Source organism: Eschrichtius robustus, chromosome 9, assembly GCF_028021215.1.
Source record: "Eschrichtius robustus isolate mEscRob2 chromosome 9, mEscRob2.pri, whole genome shotgun sequence".
In the NCBI taxonomy this organism is placed as follows: domain Eukaryota; kingdom Metazoa; phylum Chordata; class Mammalia; order Artiodactyla; family Eschrichtiidae; genus Eschrichtius; species Eschrichtius robustus.
In genome coordinates, this window is record NC_090832.1 from 42677952 (window position 1) to 42698528 (window position 20577).

The 20577-nt window shown below is 35.1% G+C and overlaps 1 protein-coding gene across 3 annotated transcripts in view; it reads left to right on the forward strand.

The window, feature by feature from the left end:
• Positions 1-20577, forward strand: part of FAM184A (family with sequence similarity 184 member A) — a 115953-nt gene that overhangs the window by 78429 nt on the left and 16947 nt on the right. For all 3 annotated transcript variants that reach the window (XM_068551412.1, XM_068551413.1, XM_068551410.1), the window contains exons 10-11: positions 15528-15740; positions 17777-17930. In XM_068551412.1, coding sequence (XP_068407513.1) covers positions 15528-15740; positions 17777-17930 — 367 coding nt within the window. The remainder of the gene's footprint in view (positions 1-15527; positions 15741-17776; positions 17931-20577) is intronic.

Consider the following 20577-nt stretch of genomic DNA (forward strand, 5'->3'; position numbering starts at 1 on the left):
AATAAGGTGAAGGACGAACACAAATATTTTTATTCATTTACCAAACATTTAATTGAATATCTCCCAGGCACTGTGAGGAATACAGAAAAATAAGAGGACAGTTGGGTAGAGAGGTCATTGTGAAAAACTTTGACTTCTAGGCTTGGGAGTTCAAAGTTCGCTCAATAAGCTGTGAGATTCTATCAAAGGTTTGTGGACAGAGGAATCACATGCTGAAATTTTTATGTTAGACAGCTTAATATGGCTGTGATGTTGAAGTGAGGATGAAATGGAGACATCTCGATATAAATACCTAAGTTAGTGTCTGCAGCAGAACTCTTGAATGCGTGCCGTGCACCCCTCTGCCGTGCCAGCCTAAGGCAGCCCGCCCCTCCTAGACCCCCCCATCCCTTACTGCTCAGCCTCCCCTCTCTCCCTGAACAGCCAGCCTGTCAGCACTTCCTGCTCTCTACCTTCACAGTAAGTGAGCCCGCATCTGCCCGTCTCTCACCGCTTCCTGCACTACCAGCCCAGTCCAAGCCATTTGCAGTTCTCTTCTGTACCACACCTGGAACCTACATTTGGTCTCCCTGCTTCTCCTCTTACCTACCTACAAATTGCTTTCCAACCGGCCAAAGTGGTGCTCTTAAAATATTAAGTTGGATGAAGTTATTCTTCTGCTTCAAACCCACCAGTGGCTTCCCATCACGTTTAGAACACAATCCACACTCTTACTATGGCCTGCCGTAGCCTCGTGATTCGGACCTTGTGATTTGGCCTCTGGCTGCATTGCCCGTGTCATCTTCTGCCACTTTCTCCCTTCCTTTTTGACAGTCATACTGGACTACGTGGAGTTTCTGGATCACACACACCAAGCTTAATCCATCTCAGGGCCTCTGCATCTGCCACTCCCTCCAAACGGAATCCTCTTTCCCCAGATCTACATGGCTTGTTCCTCAATTTGTTCAATCTCTGCTCAGATCCTAACTCCTCAAAAAGATCTTCCTTGACCACTTTAAATAGCACCCTCTGTCACTCTCTGTCTTCTTATCCTGCTTCGTGTTTCTTCAGAACATTTGTTACTACATAGCATCATATTGATTCTCTTACCTATTAGAATGTGGTTCCATGAGAGCTGGATCTTTATCTGTATTGTTCACTGCTGCATCCCTGACAGCGTAAACTGTGCCTGGCATGTAGTAAGCCCTCAGTAGTTGTTGAATAAAGAAAAACTGAGGCACGGCATCCAAAGCGAAAGTTGTCAAATATATGAAGTACAAATAATTCTACCCAAATAGGACCTGAGTTAAGTTTATTTCACTGAGAATTACCAGAGAACTTGTAAAGGAACAAATCATGTAATTTGATGGAATACTTTGGTAAAGGAGAAGGAAATGTTAAAACTGACCCAGGATTTGAAACCAGGATAATGAAAAGAAGATCATCATCTGAGACAGGGAGGTCACGACAAACTACTTCATTGAAGGGGGGTGAGGTGGTAAGTTTGGTTTTAGACGTATTGATTCTACAATCCCAGGATATTTTGGCATTTGTCACACTCAGTAGGAAAGAACAATGACATGAATAAGAAACAGAGCATTAAAATCAATGCTCTTGATCAAGAGTGACTGAAAAGCCAGTTTCTTAAGGCTGTTGCAGACCGCTTTCTGATTTCTAGACTAGTGCTGTCTAAAATGGTAGTGACAGGCCACCTATGACTGTTCAGCACTTGAAATGAACTTCATCCAAGTTGAGATGTCAGTGTAATATTTATACCGGGTTTCAAAATTTTAGTATAAAAAAGGAATATGGAATGTCTCACTAGTACTTTTTATATAATCTCATGTTGAGATGCTAGTGTTTGGGATATATTGGGTTACATACATGCCTAAAAATAATTTTACTTTTTCTTTAATATGGCTACTAAAAAATTAAAATTACATATGTGGCTCTGAATTATAATTCTATTAGCACTGGTCTAGACTATTTAGAACACAAAATTTTGAGTAAATTTGGCACTATAAGCTCAGGACTCATTCTGCTGGCTCTCCCTCTTAACTCTTTAAGAAGTTTTATGTTAGGAAGAAAGGAATTCTCTCTCTTTAGAAATCATATTTCTGTCTATTGAAAAAAGATTATATTTTCATCAGTTTCATGCCCATTTTAAATGAGTAACAATACTACCTTTTAATGGAAGAATAGCTGCAAGCAGATTCTGAGGTAGAAGGAATAGAAAAGGACTTGGAATAATCATCTCTTCTCAGCTAATTCGAACCATGACCTTGACGGAAGCCCTCAGCAGTGCCAGGAGGTCAGTGAAGCTGACCCTGAAGGTTCAGAATCCTCTCCCTAGAAATTAGGAGGGCAGGAACTATGTAAAAGAAACATCAGAGATCCAGCCTGAACCCTGGGAAAAGAGAGGACTTGGGTAAGGAAGAGGGAAGTCAAAGGAAGAAGAAGCAGGAAGACGAAGGGAAATAACATGGAGAAAAGAGAAAAGCCAGCTAGAACAGAGAGTGGGAATAGCAGGCATGGCTCAATTTTGCTTTCTCAGAAAATGTGGAATGGAATTAAAGTCTACCAAAAACCAACCAACATCCATTATACTTCATTCTTCCTACTTCAGTTCCTGGATTCAAAGTTAATTTGCAATATTTTCCTTAGTAAATATGGAAGTTTTAAATTTTTCTTCAGTCAAAAAAATTAATGACATTCTTACTTCAACTATGTTATATCCTCTTTTATCAGACCTATGTTATTTTTCTGCTTGAGTTATTTTTTTCTAAAATAAATAGTACTAAATTGCTTTCTGAATTAATTTGCAAATCTAAAAATATTTAATTTTCTTTTCCTTGCCAAAAACTGCCTTTTGAAAATTTAAGTCTATCCAGTTTTTATAGTGACATCTTTAGGAGAAGAGAGTGAAGAGATGAAACTATGATATCTATACCTAACTTTAAAAGAGATGTTAAAATACTGGGTAGTTTTAATGTGTACTGAGTGTGTGTGTATCTGTTCTGCAAAATACTATAGTAGGACTGTGATGAAATGCAGAACAGTGTGTGCCTTCAGGGGTACTAGGGCCCAGACACACCTGAAAAATACTTAAGAACTTCTAGATGGCATTGTAGTAATAAATCAATTTAATCTATTTCTATTTCCTATGGCAAGATACTAAAAAGAATTAAAATATTTTGGATATGAAAGCGTTCAATGGATGTATGATTATAAAGTTATTTAAAGACGTAGTCTCTGAGAAGTGTTAAGATTACCTAACATATTAGCTTTTCTCTACCTTAATTTCATTTAAAAGCCAGTTATTACTAATTTAGTTAAAATATTAAACAATTGTTCATGACTTTTTCTTCTATTTTTTGCTTCAGGAGAATTATTAAAGTTGTGATTCCTACTTCTAATCTTAGGTTTATTGGTTGCTTTTCTCTAGATATTAGTATATTTGAAATTAATATTAGAAAAAGCTTTACATAATTCAAGAAATTACAGTATTGTATATTAAATATTTAATTTTGGAACATTCTATTAAGATCTAACATATTTTACTTGAATTGCAACATAAGATTAGTGTAGATATTCCTTCAAGGAATTTAGAAATTTAACAAATTACATTTCTTTTGTTAGTAATGAAAATTTTATTCTGTCTATTGGCATTTGATGACATTTTGACATATGTCAAAAATTCAGTGCTTCTGATATGCCAGGCACTGTGTCAGACCAGTGATGGGGTTGTAATGATCTCTGCCTTCTCATTGCTTATAATCTAGAAAAGAAGGCAAATAGAAATAACAGTGTGACACATTAATTCATTACAACCATGGGACACAAGTGTATGTACCATGAGGACCTAACATAGTCTGGGAACTTGGGGAAGGCTTCTCTGAGTGGGGGATCCTTTACCTGAGACCTGGAAGAGAAGCAGTAGTCAGGCCAAGAGGAGAAGGAGAACAGCAATGTGGGGAGAGGGGGAGGTATGTGCAGAGGCCCTCAGCCTGCCCCCAAATACCTTTGTTCTGGGGAATAGAGAGCTAGGAAGGTGGTAGAGGTAGGCAGGGTCGGATCTTGTTTGCCTTGTTGAGACTTTAAAGTGCAATGAGGAGCTACTGAAAGGTTTTAATCAGGAGTGTGACGCATTCAAATATTGAAATTTCAAAACTCTGACTGCGGTATGGAGAACAGAATAGAGTAGGGCAAGATAGGTGCCATTCAGCGTATGTTGCTTCCCTCTTGGCAGTCTATCTTTGTTCAGATTAATATTTTCTGAACAAATATTTAGTATACTCATTAGTTCATTTCTCTGAAGGGTTACGTTTCTAAGTCTTAGATTCTGTTGGCTTTTGTCAACAGGATTTATGCAAGATATACATTTTTTTCTAAATAATTTCTTTCTTTTTCATTATCTAGAAATTTCTCATTACTGCTTATGTTACTGTGGGGAAAGGGAAAAGGTAGAGAGTAGTAAGAACTAACTCAATAGTAAAAGTCCATGTCATTCATTTAGTCTTTTAGTAAACATTTATTGACCACTTACTCTTTGCCAGGTACCAAGTTTGGCAATTTGGATACAAAATATGAACAAGGCAGGGTCCTCTAAAAGCTTGTAATTCAGTGGATTTCAATAGTTATATACCAATATGTTTGCAAACTACAAACATGTAAAAAACCTTGTGCTATTTTCTAAATGAATAAACTGAGGTTTAGAACAATGAGATTACTCCTAAGAGTATAGCTTCCTATGTACAAAGCTGTAAATTTCTAATTAAGTGCAGCAATTTTTAGTTATTTTCAGTTTTCTTCCTCACTTAGCTGAAAGTCTTATTATATTCATCCTTCAAGACTAGAAATGCTGAAACACACTCTATGTAAGCCTTACACTCTGTGTAAGCCTTACACTCTATGTAAGCCTTCTATGCTGAAGTATCTAAGTGCTCTCAGTGAGCTGAAGAGGACCTCTTGAGGCCCTTTTCACTCATCTCAAAAACTAACAAGTAGCTTAAGATGCTTTAAAACAAATTGACTATTATATAGGGCATCGATTTTTATTAGCATGGATCTTGCTCATATAGAATATTGCCAAATAATATTTTTGCATACAGATTTTTAGTTCATCCGATATTCTTTCAAGCAAACATTTACTTGGGGGAATCTCATCCAGTTTTGTGGTTTAAACGCCATCTGTATGTCAGTGACTTCCAAAGTTAAATCTCCAGCCTTGATGTCTTCACCTAAATTCAGTCATTTGGTTGTCTAATAGGCATCTCAGGCTTAGCATGTCTGACTCAAAAGTATTGATTCTCAACCCCATCCCATCATCTTCGCTTCTTGGCGCTGCTTTTTGCTCAAAGGATGAGGAGTCATCCTTGCTTTCTCTCTTTCCTTTATCTCTCCTGTAATGTCAATCCTGTTCATTCCACCTCCAAAGCATATCCCAGCGCCACCTGCTTCCACCTCCCTTAGAAAACACTAGTCCAGGACACCATGTAACAGCCTTCTATCTAGTCTCCCCAATTTCACTTTTTTCCACAAACTTGAAGTAATCTTTTATGATGTAAATCGGATCATGCCATTTTAAATGTCACGTTTTTCAAAAGATCTTTCCTTACCATCAACCCAGTATCACCTCTAGTCATTTCCTGTCACATCAACCTTTTTTGTCATAATATTTACCATGAACTTTTTCTTATTTTTTGTGTATGTTTGTTTTACTCTCTTATTCAGTTCTCTATATCACTCTGTACTTCCTGGAATATAATAGTACTCTAATAAAAAATTTTTTAACAAAAGAATAAATCTTACTTCGTTTATGTACTCATCAATAAGGGTATTGTGACCCAGCACCACTGTTGTGCCTTTCCTAATTGCTGTTGCCAGGTCTATGGTGTAAGTCACCCCAGGGCACAGCTTAGCGACCATGCCTTTGGTTTAGATATTTCCATGGCCTGCCAACAGTATGTTGACAGAGTTAGTGACCATATGAGTTTAGGTTCCAAATGTTCAAATATACTCTTAAATAAAATCTAAAATCTAGAATTCCTACAGAAGAACCTCTGATCTTTCATACTGGTCTAATTTATCAGTTAGTTCAGGAATCCTAAATAACGTATATATTTTTGTCTGATGATACCTTAAAGAGGGAAAAAATCTACTTCATAAGTAAATGCCATACATTTTACATTAACTTCTAATGCCAGAACATCAGTTCAGAGAAATACAAAGAGGTAAAAAAAAGAAACTACAACTAAAAATCCCTCAGATTTTCTTAAGTTTTGTGAAGTCTGGAGAAGTGTCTCATTAGTATATAAAGCATATTATGAGTATGAGAAAGCATAAAGAAAAAAAATAAAATTAACAGACTCTCTAAAGTATGAGAGTTTAAACTAAGAAGTTATGGTATAATCAAATAGAAAGTTAAGCATTTTTCTCAACTTATTTTTTCAACTCTGTGAACTATATCCTAAACTAAATTTTGTATTAGTCTTAAGTTATTGGTAAAAAATAGTTTACCAAATAAAAGCTAGCTTTAGTTTATGACACACCAAGGGATATTCACATTATGAGGAAAAACAGAAAATTATGTTTTGTCTGAAAATTTGATTAGTGTCCAAAGTAAAAACCATTTTACAGGAACTTTTCTAGTTATATTAATAATATAAATTTAAAATACTATTTTGTATCCTTGGAAGGCAAAAAAAGTGAGGCAATTGAAAATGAAATCACATTTTCCCTACATTTGGGGGAGGGAGAGTGTATGTTTTTTCAATGGTTTATCACTCAGAATTCCAATGAACTTCTAAAAAATGAACCTAGATCATACATAATTTTACCAAATATATCCTAGAAAACAGGGTTGAAAAGATATGAAGGCATCTCTTCTTCCTTTCCCCTGAGTATAAAACCAGATTATTATCAAATCTTTATATTTTCAATGATTATCCGTATTTATTTCTGGCCCCCAAATTATGTAGTCAATCAAGTTAGTGTTTCAGTTCTCATCTGCTCATTTCTCGTAAGAGAAATCCTTCTAAAACCTACTCCAGTGCTGAGTGGAATGCTTTGAAGCATTATATTGCAGATTTCTGGGAGGCATTTAGAACACTAATATTCCTTCTAGGTGCTTCAGTAACCATTATCTTTTAAACTGACCTCTGGTTTACATGTACTAGCCTTTGGTCTCTTGCATAGGTAAGTCTGCCAGCCCACAAGCATCAGACACTGTTCTAAGGGACTATAAATAATTTAGACTCTATGTTGCAAATGTCTTTTTGTCTGATTTCTTTCTCAGAACTGTCTTCAACTTACTTTTTTCTTGAGCATATTGTAATTAATGTTCTGTGTGTTACTCTCCCTTTTTATTCTTCTTTCTTTCACTTAGTTGATTTCTGAATGTTTCCCTTTATTCCTGTGATCTTTTTCATAGAGGCACTCTCTGGGTGAAGCTTTGCATAAATCTATCAACAATGTAAGTGAGCGGCACTTACAATTTGTACACAAGGGCATGTTGCACTTTTGGTTTTGCATAAGCATCATCACTGCTTTAAAGCTTTAACTTATGATTTAAAAAAATACACTTTTTGGCATTCAGTGAGATATGTTTTGTATATGGGTAACAGAAGCTTCTAACTTTCAGGCATGCATTTGTGTATGTGCATACATCCACCACATTGTATTGATAAGCATGTACTTTATTTTAAAGCCAAGCAAGATTTTACCTCTCACACGTAAACTTCATTATTTTAATGTTTACTTTGAAAGATATAGTAATATTTTTGAAAAACTATTAAGTTGTTGACTCTCATAAAAATGGAAATAAATGTATTTCTTCTTTTGTTAAACTAGTTTATGTTTTGAAAAAGTAGTATCAATTGACTTCTTAAGAGTATTAGATAGTTGTGCAGGTTCATAGATTCAGAACATATTTTACATTTTAACGTTAAAATTACTAAAAGATTTAAAGCAAAATGGAGTAAATCCCTTTCCTAAGAATTGGCAAAGCTATTCTTCTACTTATGTACACTAAAATGTGCAGAAATTAAGCTTCAAAGTTATATACCATTTAAACACTCATTAAAATTTTTTTTCTTTGCACGTGAAGAGAGAAAATGAGATTTATTTTCTCATCAAACCCATACCCAACTTGTTTTTTTTTAAAATAAGTTAACAGACAGCTAAGCATCTTTGAATATTTTTCTTGATATCCTAGGCCAGAGGTCAGCCAGCTTCTTCTGCAAAGGGCCAGACGGTAAATATTTCTGGCTCTGTGGGTCATGCAGTTTCTGTGGCAGCTACCGGACTCTGCTATTGTGTGAAAGTAGCCACAGGCAATACGTGAATGAATCCGTTAATCTACAGAAACAGACTGTAATGTGCCAATTCCTGACCTAGAGGAACCAGGTCTTGAGTCTAGAGATAGCCTGTGAAATTTTGATAACTTCAAAACTATGTTCTCATACCTTTCTAATTTTTTTCTACTATGCAAGAAAATTCTTATCTACTCTTTATATTCAACTTTACTGTCTATGTAAAAATTAGAAATACATGAATACATTTAATGCCAGCTTCTTTAATATATTTTAAAGTAAGCAATAAAGATATTTATCTCAATGTTGGTGAAATAAGGCTACATTTAGAAATTTTTTTAAACAGTCACATAGAACATAGTAAGAATTTGGCCATGATTGCTATATTAATCCAGACTTTTTGACATATGTGCTAATTGGGATAGAAATAAGAACCCAAATAAGATATGAGTATTGTCAAAAATTAGTTGAATTGTACTTCAGAATACTTGCAACGACACAGTCACTTCTTTCTAAATAGTTATAAATGAAAAGGTGTTCATTAAAATAAAAACCTTACTGAAGTTGAATCTATTAGTAATTGAAATGAGAATGCGTTGACTCATCTCCTACAAAATAAGTAAAAGGGGTTTGTAACACACTGAAATCCCCATTCATTAATTCTCTTTTGTAATATCGTAGTCATTGAGGATGAGCTCGTCACTCAGTCATCATCCAAACAAGATGTGACCTTGTCAGTGTCATTCAGCAGGGTGAGATCTACCCACCCGCTCCACACACTGTCTTCAGCCAGCCTTCCATGCAAGAAGCTTCCCACTATATGCTGTCTTGTTCTAAAAAAACAAGTGATTGTTGATTCCTCTGTTCTTTATAAAAGCTTTGTAATTTTTTCCAACTAAGAATGAGAGGATGATTAGAAACATATTCCAGAAATATCTTAAGGACATTAATTAGGCATTACTGTGGTTCTTAATCAATAAACTCAGTTTATAGGTCTTAGAAAATACCAAACAAATTATGAACAATTCAGAATTTTTCAGGATGGTCATAATTTCAGAAGCTTAAGTTTACTTTTCTTAGCTAGACTCTCCAAAAATAGCAAATTAGAGGTTAAAAAAGGAAAAAGCATAGAAAGAATTAAAATATTCAGACACCTTCAAACATTTTACATGAGCATTTATGTAAGTTGTTGACATAGTAGTAAATTATCCTTACTGTCCTCTACTAAGCCTATGGTAGCAGTTTTTAATGTTGCTTTATATATTTGAAAGTATTGAACTGAATATTAATATCATGTGGTTTAGACTTTCTAGTAATTTGTGTTGGCCTTTCTTGTCAAAATAAATAAGTGTTCTGGCTCAACACAACTCCATACCTATAACTTATTGAAAAACGAAATTATATTTACACATCCTATTTTTCAAATTGCTTTTTCTTGCTAATTTTCTTGTTTTCACAAAAATGAATGAACCCTCTCACACAAAACCTCTACCCTAAAAAGCAAATCATTTTTGAAAAATCATGATTTATAGAACAGCCGTCTTCAAAAACACACAGAAGCACAAGATAAACAGTTCACCAATATCTTGATAAATTGATCAAAACTACAGGAAGAAAAAACCACAGGTATTATTACTTGAGGAAAATATTTTGTTTTCCTCCTTGGTCTCATAAAATGAACAGAGAGCAGAGGACAAGTAAAAGGCCAGGGCTTCAAAGACTTCTCTAGACATTGCTTTAAGATTATTATTAAAGAACCAGCCAGAGTCTTTCGTTTTATGAATTCTGGGGCAGTGGTTCTCAACTGTGACTGTGCATTAAAGTCATCTATGAAACTTAAAAAAGAGAGGTATGTACAGCCTTCTGATAGACTCATATGTGTGTGCATTTAGACCATTTGTTTTTTTGGGGGGGTGGGGGTTGGTGCAGTGTTTATAATAGCTAAACCAGGTGAGATGATCTGAATTTCCGTCAGGAAGAATTAAAGTAATTATAGTGTATTTATATTTTGGAATGATGTCTATTAGGATACATTTGGCTATAAGCAGCAGAATACCCGGGTAACAGTGGCTCAAGCTGTCAAGATAATAAAGTGCTCAGGTACTTTCTGTACTTCTGCTTTGCCATGTTCAATGTGTTAACTTTTGGACCTCAAGTTTATCATGTCATAGTTGCAACATGGCTGCTACAGCTCCAGCTGTCATGTTCTTGAACAACTGTGCTAATGCAAGAGACTCTCCTTAAGCATTTTTTACTTTTATCAGGAAATAAAGTCTTTCCCCTCCCCCCAGATTCCCCACATACTTCCTTTTAGCTTATTAACTAAAACAGGGTGATACGACCTTAGAGATAGATTACCGTGACTTTCTTATCCCAGTCATAATTCACTCCTTGGTGCTGGGAGAGGGGCATACCATCTTGAAGACAGGGATTTCCATTCAGTCTGTGAACAAACTCAAGAGTTCAGCTAACTGGGAAGAAAAGAAACTGGGGAGATGGGCATTTGGGGAGGCAAGAAACAGTGCCTGCCATTCGCATTATATGTAGTCATTGAAAAGAATGGGGCATGCCTACATGTCATGGATTGTGTACCCTAGAAATGTCACCGTGCAAGGAAAAACAAACCTCTAAAACCAAACTTGTTGGCCTCCCTAATGGAGAAATCATTGACCGTCATTGAGCAAATCCATGAGTATACTCATCTTGAAGGGAGCTACATAGACTTGAGTGTTTGAAAATCCACTCCATCACATAGCAACACCTGCAGGTCTGGACACCCTCCCTCATGGTTTCGCAAATGAAGTAGTGTTTCTTTCTCTGTGTAAGACATAGGGAATGTCTGTCCCAATCAGCAGCCCCATGGGTCTCTGTTCCAGCTACTTTGGACATTAAGCACTGGTCTCTTGAGGTGTGCCCTGGGGCCCCCAAGTAACTTTTGTGTGTAAGACATAGCCAATATTTTGTCATATCATGGCAGCTGTACTCTCTACATGGTGAAATGCATCCACCCGTTTACACACAATGTAGTTAAAAAAAAACAAAAGAAAGCAAAACAGGAAATTATATCAAAAGAGAAATAAATAAGAGTCTGGGGAGATACCAAAGTGGTAAAACTGGTTACCCTTAGGGATTGGAATTTGGCAAGGAAAAGGGAAGGAAGGAGACTTTCACTTTCATTTTATAAACTACTTTATTTAAAAAAATTATTTTTCACAATGAACACATTACTTTGGTAGTTAGGAATAAAAATATGTTAGGTAGCCTGAGCTCAATTCCAGATCTATTTAATCAGAATATCCAGGGATCAGGGCCTGGGCAAGTACATTTATTAACATCTACAGAGATAAATCTGATATACAGCCAGGTTTGAGAACCACAGATTACATTTACTATCTCAAGAAATACTTTGTTTCGAGGATAAACTATTTGTATACTTTATGTATTCTTTCATTTCTGTAATAAGAGTGATTTTTTTTAAAGGGGGAAAAAAAAATCCCAACAGTGCATCAAAAACGTAGGATGTACATAATTAATGACATATCTCATGTTGACATCCTATCGTATCCAGTACCTCAGATTTGATGTTTCAGTTTCTATTTTGAGGGATTTCTGCAAGCGCCATTGTAGAGGTACAGAATCTTTGTGAAACTGCCCTGTAGGAAGTAGGTAAAGCTTTCCCTTCTTCAGAAAAATGTATCCATATGTTTTTAATTTTGTCTTTTTGAAATTTTTACAACACTTTATTTTCAAAAAGACAGTATTTTAAGTGGTAGAGATCAGAAGGTAGCAATCACTATCAGCAAAGTTTGGCTTTTAAAATTGTTTGAAAGTATCTGGTACCTCCTTGATCAGTAGAATATATTATATAATTCATATCTAAACTGCTGTGGTTAGAATTTTTTAATTAGGATTAAAATTTTTACTGAAATAAATATTCTCTTTGGTTTATTTAAGATCAGCAAAATAAAAAGCCTTAAGATTTAAAATTATAACAAATGTGTAGAAAGTAGTACCATATGCTTCATAATTTGAAAATATAATTTGAAGTAACTACTGCTTCTCATTTATTCAACACATGCCTTTCTATAATACTGTAATAAAAGTATTGATCAAGGTTACCAAAAGTATTTAATGCAAAATCTATCGTTCTCTTTTATTTTGAATTAATGAAATTTTATATGTATTTCCGTAAAGTATACTAAACTCTGCTGTTTTAAGTTATAGCTATAAAACATTAGTTCATTTTACGTTGCTTTGCTCATTTCTGTCTTTAAAGTGCCGTGTAATTTTCATGCTGAATAAAGGCTGACAATATGATGCAATCTACTAATTTATTAATTTGTAAAAAGAACAAAATAAGTAAGTTTTGATGCTGCATTGCATGATAAAGGCTTCCTGCTTATAATTCATGTTACTGTCTTGAGCATGAATCCAAAGATTTTTAGATAGCCTTAATATTATTTTGGTGTGCTTTCAAAATTAAGAGTATAAAATATATAAACTATACTTGAACACTAAATTGCATGATAATGTCTTTTTGCATATACTTTATGTTTTCTTGAGTATAGATAATAAAGATTAAACATATATCCTAAAATGAAAAATATTACTTTGGAGTTCTATCAAGGTAAAGTATATTATGATATAAAATATGTAAGTGTATTTTATTAAAGCTTGAGAGGTTTGAAAGTGTGCTTAGATTTTAAATGTATAACTGTTACATTACTGTGGTACTTCATTATATGTTATAATTCTTGATAAATTTCATCCTTAAGTGGTTCAAGTGTGAGTCAAATTATAGTCAAATTAACACGTGGGAGCTCTTTTTGACACAGTGAACTTTTGAAGTAGGTATTTCAGAAAATAAGCTACACTGCTGTGAACTGATTGGCTTCTTATTAACCTGAGTGCACACTTCATTGGAGGACAGAATCCAGGGCCACTGCTAGCCCGTATAGTGTACAAATCAGAAAATCATGCCCGTTTTCTTTGAGTGGACACGGATGCGTACCAGGCCAGATGGCTTGGTGAGCAGTTCATTCACTGGGTAGATTAGTCCTCACGTGGCCAGTGGCCAGATAATAGCTTTGACAATATGAGTCATTATTCTACATGTAACAGTAGTCTTTTCCTCATGTTCTCATATGTGTTCTAACAAGTTGTCACCAGAGACAAGGTAGTCATGTGGGTCCCTGTGCTGGGTCTGGGACTAGGGTTGAGCTTGGGAAGAGACTGGCTAGGTGCCTTCTCTATTTCAAGAACCACCTAGCTGGGAAGAAAATGGCTCTGTCACTTTACACATCAGGGTTCACAAACATTTTTATTGCCTTTTACCCTTTTATGATTTGTTTTTTCTTTCTGGGTTGTGTTTAATATTCATTTCATCCTGATTTTCTTTGCATAAAATGGTAAGAAATCACATAGTATAATTTGTTTTGGTCCTCCTTCTCCACAAATAAGGCTTAGCTGTTGCTGTGACTTTCTCCTGCAGTTTTCACACTTGCAGGGTTTATTTGAGCTGTAAATCATGAGTGCCACTGCCATTTAGAGGTGTAGGGAGTTGCATTGCCTGGGGTCAGAGTGTTGCGGTTCACCATGACTCCAAACATATGAAATAACCTCTGAAATCTTAGGCTTATGTAGAAATTAATAAGTAGAATTCATATAACTTTCAATAGGTAAACTCACTTCTTTGGAAATACGTTAAAACAGATTGCACATATGTCAGTTGTATCATTTCTCACCGGTGCTTGACCCTTTCCGCAAAGGCACGTGCTAATCTTTACAACTAATCCTGATTTATAACATTGCTCAAAACCCTTCCAGAGAGCTGTTATCCACCCTAAGCTCACTACAGTCTGTGACTGTTTCCAGCCGCTGACCTCTGACCTCTCCTCTCTTCCAGTTCCTTCTTTCTTTTCTTTCTTATTTTGCATCTCTGGTGATTCTCCACCCTTTCTCTTTCTTTCCCAGGTACCTGCCTTGGTGAGACATGTGAGGCAGACTATATCTGCCTTCCATCAATCGAAAGAAAGTCTTTTCTCATTTACAAAAACTCACTTTAAAGTTCTCTCTTTCCATTAGCTTTCTTGGCCACAGAAACGGTTTTACTTGTGTATAAACACAGCATCTTAAGTTATTTAATGGAACACATTTGACAACTTTTTATCTGGTTCCCTTAAGTTCCCCTTAGCCTCAGACTTCTAGAATATGATTGAGTTATCTAGTTTCAAGTTTATAGTTTCCTGTATATGAGAAGAGAAATAAGTCAAATAAAAATTTGGTTTCAACAAATGTGTAAATGAACACACACACACATATACAGATGCATATATTTTGTGCTTTTAGTTTTTAAAATGGACTTAAATTTAAGTATTTTAAAACACATAGAAGCAGTGTGGACATATTAAGGGTGATTTGTCTGTTTTCAAAAGGAGAGACAAATCAGTTTTCCATAGTGAATGAAAAGCACCTGTCATTATTAGAAGGCTGTAACTGGAGGATTGTGAGGGGTTTGTGATTTTTAAAAAGCTTGAAAGTTTGAAATCCTTTGAACTAAATCAAAATTCAAAAATAAAAACCTTTTTTTTACATAAGAATTCTAAATTATAAACTAATCTTTTAAAGAGTAGTTTTTTAATCCTCAAATAATCTTAGCTAGCTTTCATTGAGCACTTACTACGTTGCAGGGGCCGTTCTGAGTGAACTGTGTGTAGTAACACTCTCCCCTGACACAGCCCAGTGAGGTGCTGACAGTGACAAGTGGCAGAGCCACAATTTTAACTCAGAGCCCACAGTCTTAACTACTCAACTTTGCTGCCTCAAAAATAAGCAGTTTAACTTCTCATACTAGATAGTGTGATTCCGTAAAGTGACCATAACCTAGTAAATACGTTAGCTATCTTTGTTTTTATTTCACATCATGAATTTTTGTTGCAGTGCAGCATAGGTATTTGTTATATTTTTAAATGTGGGCTGCAGTGTTCTTTAGAGAGTCTACAAGCGTAATACCACTAAAACAGTCTATTTTTAAGGTAATTACTGAAAACAGAATAAAAGTGGTAATACCTAAAGATTAGTTATCTATGATATATTATAAAACATTGAAAGTGGACACTTTGTTAAGGCAATTATTTTGCTTTTCTTAGTATCTTTGAAATGCTTTTTTCCTTAGATAGGCAATATGTGAAACATGCCTTGTATTTATTCTTCTTTGTGTACCATTCTGTGGCATAGATTTCCTTGCTGAAACAGAATCTGGAGATGCAGCTTTCCCAGTCTCAGACCTCTTTGCAGCAACTGCAAGCCCAGTTTACACAAGAACGACAACGACTTACACAAGAGCTTGAAGAATTAGAGGAACAGCATCAACAAAGACATAAATCTTTACAAGAAGCACATGTCCTTGCATTTCAAACTATGGAAGAAGAAAAGGAAAAGGAACAAAGAGTAAGTTTAAAGTGACATATGTTCAAATGTAATCAACAGCCTAATAATTGTTAGCCTTCGAATTTTAAAGAGTTCATTTTTTGCCCCCCAAAATTATATATTGCTTTATTTGTGTTTTCTAGGCTATGACTTCTTGTAGGTGGTCACAGTAATTAAACACAGACACTAATTATACACTATAGCAGACAAATTTTATTTCTGTTTCCCAAGATATTGCCAAGTTCATGATGAAACTCATACACCGTCTGGCTTGTCATATGTTAGCAGTGATTAAATAAATTTAGTTGTAACCACTGTGATCACTTAATACTATCTTGAACTTACAATAGTCTTTCATCAAATTTAAAATTTTTCTCTTTCAGTCTGGATCTACAAAAGACACATGTACCCAAGGAATTTATATTTTTTAATCTCACATTTTTGTCCCTCATACTTTTTCTTATGTACAGAATTCACAATGAATTGAAATGGGAGACATTTTAAAATAGTATAGTTCCCTATATACAGCCCTAACAGCTATATGAAAAGTAGTGATACAAATAAATCACTAAAAAAAGACGTAAACAGATACATTATTTATTTAATTATATGCCAGAATCGCCCCATATCCATTATTTAGTTCTGTGTTAAAATGTTAGTTTGACATAGCCTTAGTGTGATTAATTTTGGTTTAGTTCACTTCTTAACAGTGTATTTTTCAATTTCTTCTAGGGACCTTATGGATAAAGATTTGATAGAAAAAGTGTTACTAACAGTAATTTTCACCATGTATAGTTATTACAGATACACATTTTTAATCCTTTATTTGGGTATAGATACTATTTTAAGAAATGGTATGTTATTTAAAGATTGTTAAAACAAAAAAGTCATATTCTTTTAAAAACAACTCATTTGCCTATACAATAAGTTGTAGTCTATTGATCTTGTCCAGAAAATCAAGGAAGTTCCTTTGGTTAAAAATTCGTCCTGTTCGCATTACTAAATAATCTATTCATTGGATTCCATTTGTGAACTGTGATAACCTGTAAGCTTTCATATCAGTGCTTTAATTTTACACATTCAGTCTTTTCAAAACTGTAATCATTTTTCAAAAGAAATCAGAACTGGCAGTTTTATTGTCTGTCATTAGGTAGCCAAGCTTACCTGAGTCATGTTGTCTATACGAGAAGTCCTTTATTTTACCTGTATCCAAAGGAACTTACGCTGTACGTTTCAGAAAGAACAATAAGTAGTCAAATAATAATTTTTAAAAGCAGCATTTTAGAGTAGTGATTGAAGAAACACAGCCCTAGTTATAATGTGGTATCTTTCTCAGAAACCTTTCATGTTATAGATTATAGGTAAGGAAAACCCTTCCTGGCTGAGTGCTACAGTTCACTCTAAACTTGAAGTACCCTGAGCTCTGTTTTTTTTTTTCTCTTGTGGCCATATATCTTCTCTGCGTCTTGGCCACGTGTAGTCTGTTCTCTCTGGCTAGGCTTTTAAAACTAATCACATGAAGGGCTTTAGTTCACTTTTCCAGCTACCTCCTCTCAGCTTTTGCTTCTGTTCACAAATGCAGGAGCAAAGAATGACTACAGAAAATAGCTACAAAAGTTTTGTTAAGGTTGGAGTAGGAAAAGCCCTCATCTCTCTTTTCCTGATCAGGAGATCTTTTCTGATCTGCCCTCCCCCACCTCTTTCCTGAGTCTAAGTCTGTGCACACAGAGGAATTATTCTTTAATTTTAGGTGGTTTATGTCCCTTAGCAGCTTCAGGAAACAGCTTTATTTGAAAACTGCCTTAGGTAAAGGGTCTGTATCCCAATTCAAACACTATATATTGACTCAACCTGATTTCATGATGATTATTCTACTGAAGTGAACCTACTAATTTATTTTCTAATGATGATCATCTTATATCTAATTTTCTTGAAAATGAATTAAAAAGACTTGTTTTCCTTGAATAATAACTGAGTTTTAGTAATTTTTCTATTTTGTTTCCATTTCCTTTCCTATATTCTAGCATAATAATTTGAACATGTTTCTCTTATTCTAGGCTCTTGAAAATCATTTACAACAGAAACATTCTGCAGAGCTTCAATCATTAAAAGATGCACACAGAGAGTCAATGGAGGGCTTCCGGATAGAAATGGAACAGGAACTTCAGACGCTTCGGTTTGAATTAGAAGATGAAGGAAAGGCTATGCTTGGTATTTTGAAAAGATTATAATCCTGTCATATTTATTTTTACATCTTTCTAACTTAAAATTCAACAAGAAATCACAAAGTTTTATTCTTAATTTTTGAAACATCAAAATGAATATCTAAGTGTTGTTCATATTTTATTTGAAGTTACTGGATGAAGGAGCAAGTATGGCAGAGTAGAACGGATAGAACACAAACAGTAAAGTGAGGTCCCCTCAACGTTCTCCATACTCTGGCTGTGTAAGCAACACCCAATGGTGCTTGCATTTATCATTAAGGGACTAAACGGAGTCAGAACATTCAGGCTTCCCACTATCCAGTGACTGAAAGGAATAGATAAGGATGGAGCCACATGTCTTTAGACTAGATCATCATATTGGGTTTTTTTCCACTTCAGGATTTTGTTTTAATGAGAATAGTCATGTCTAGGTCTGACTTTCTGTTTGGATATTTTCCAGATTTTTTATTAAATAGGACTTTTTATCTTTGAGGTATTAAAATCACTGTAGTTTTTATAGGAGATCAACTGAGTTTGGAAGAAAAACTGAATATGTATTTAAAGGATTTTTTGTTTGTTTTTTAGTGTCATTCAATGACTTTTTATTCCTGTCATCTCATTTTCCTTCTGTTTGTGTTTTTTCCAAATTCTCCTAACGTTTTTGACGTCTTTTGTCACACCTCAGTGGCACACTCTTTTCCAAGTAAGAATTGAGAACAAAGAAGACCAAAGTGTTCTGAATATTTGGGGCCTCAAAGGGAAAACCAACTGACCCAGTTCATCATCTCTACTATTGCTGGGAGTTCTAGGCCAAGTTGTTATAGCTCTCTCCTCTTCCGGAGGAGAGGTAAAAATGGGCGAAGTGTTGGAACTTGTATCCACTGAAACATGATTTAAATACATTTGTCTTTGTAGACAAAAGACTTTTTGTGGTTTCTTAAACTTTTTATTTTGAGATAATTGTAGATGCATGTGAGATTGTAAGAAATAGCACAGAGAGAGCCTCTGAACCTTTTACCCAGTTTCCTTCAATGGTAACATTTTCAAGACTAAAGTGCATGTCACAGCCAGGATGTTGACCTTGATACTGTCAAGACACAGAACATTCCCATCACCATGGTATCCCTGCTGCCCGTTTATAGCCACATGTACTTCACTCCCTCCGCCACCATTAATCTCTTCTCCATTTCTATAATGTTGTCATTTTAAGAATGTTGTAAACGGAATTGTACAATATGTAGCCTTTTGAGATTGGCTTTTTTCACTCAGCATAATTCTCTGGAGGTTCATGCAGGTTTTTGTATGTATCAATAGTTTGTCCCTTTTTATTGCTAAGTAGTACTCCATGGTATTGACCTACCACATTTGTTGTCCTTTACCCACTGAAGGACATCTGTGTGTTTTCAGTTTTGTGCAAATTTAAGTTTTTATTTCTTTGGGATAAATGCCCAGGAGTTGAGTTGCTGGGTCATATGATAATTGTATGTTTAGTTTTTTAAGAAACTGCCACTGTTTTCCAGAGTGATTATACCATTTTACATCCCCACCAGCAATGTATGAATGATCCAGTTTCTTCACATCCTCACCAGCATTTGATGTCATTATTTTGTTATTTTAGCCATTCTGGTAGGAGTGTAGTGATATCTCATTGTGAATTTTACTTTGCATTTCCCTAATGGCTAATGGTGTTGAACATTCTTCCATGTGTTCATTTGCCATTTGTGTATCTTCTTTTCCAATTGGATTGTTTCTATTTTTACACACACATCTATGGCTTCAACGGCCATCTGTTGTGCTTGTGACTCCAAATATGTATTTCTAGACCAATCTGCTTTCCTTGTGAATTAGATTTATATTTTTTACTGCTTATTAGACTGTTAGATATTCTAACTCACACTCTGTTTTAAAATATTAGCTCACCATCTCCCTCAGGTCTAAAATATATTTCCATTCCCATACCTCCCACTTGAATTTATGGTATCACTATTTACTGAGTTGCCAAAACCATGAATCTGGGAGATGCATTCAACCTTTTTTCTTTCGCTTGCATATCGTGTTATTTCCTCCTCTTAAATATTCTCTGTATCTGTTTCCTCTTCTTTCATCCTTTTACCACCCTTAATTCATGGTCGTTATCATTTCTCACCTGGATTATTACTGCAACCTTCTTGCTGATCTTCCTTCCCACAGTCCATTCTCCAAACTCCAGTTGGGTTAATTTTTGCAAGACTCAAATCTCACCATGTGACTTCCCCACTTTAAATCCTTCAGTGATTCCTCGTATCCTTCCCCAGGTCCTGTCAATTTTTCCACTGAAGCAGCCCTTAACACCAGGGGAAACTGAACTTACGCCCTACATGAGGGTCTCGGGAGGAGCCTAAATTGACTTGCTACAAGCACAGCATTTCTTTGAAGTCTCATGTTTTAGCTTTGAAATTTGTAACTTGTATTTTACTCATATATTCAGTATTAACATTAAAAACAGTGGCTTTTGTAAAAATCTTCATGTAAAATTCATGTTTTGGAAGATGATCATGTGTACTCTAAAAGTCCCTCAGGCACACTGCTACACACATCTTAGTTTGAGGACCATGAATCTAAACATGGAGTGAAAATCATTTTGTACTGAAACTTTCTCAGGCTGGGCTCCATTT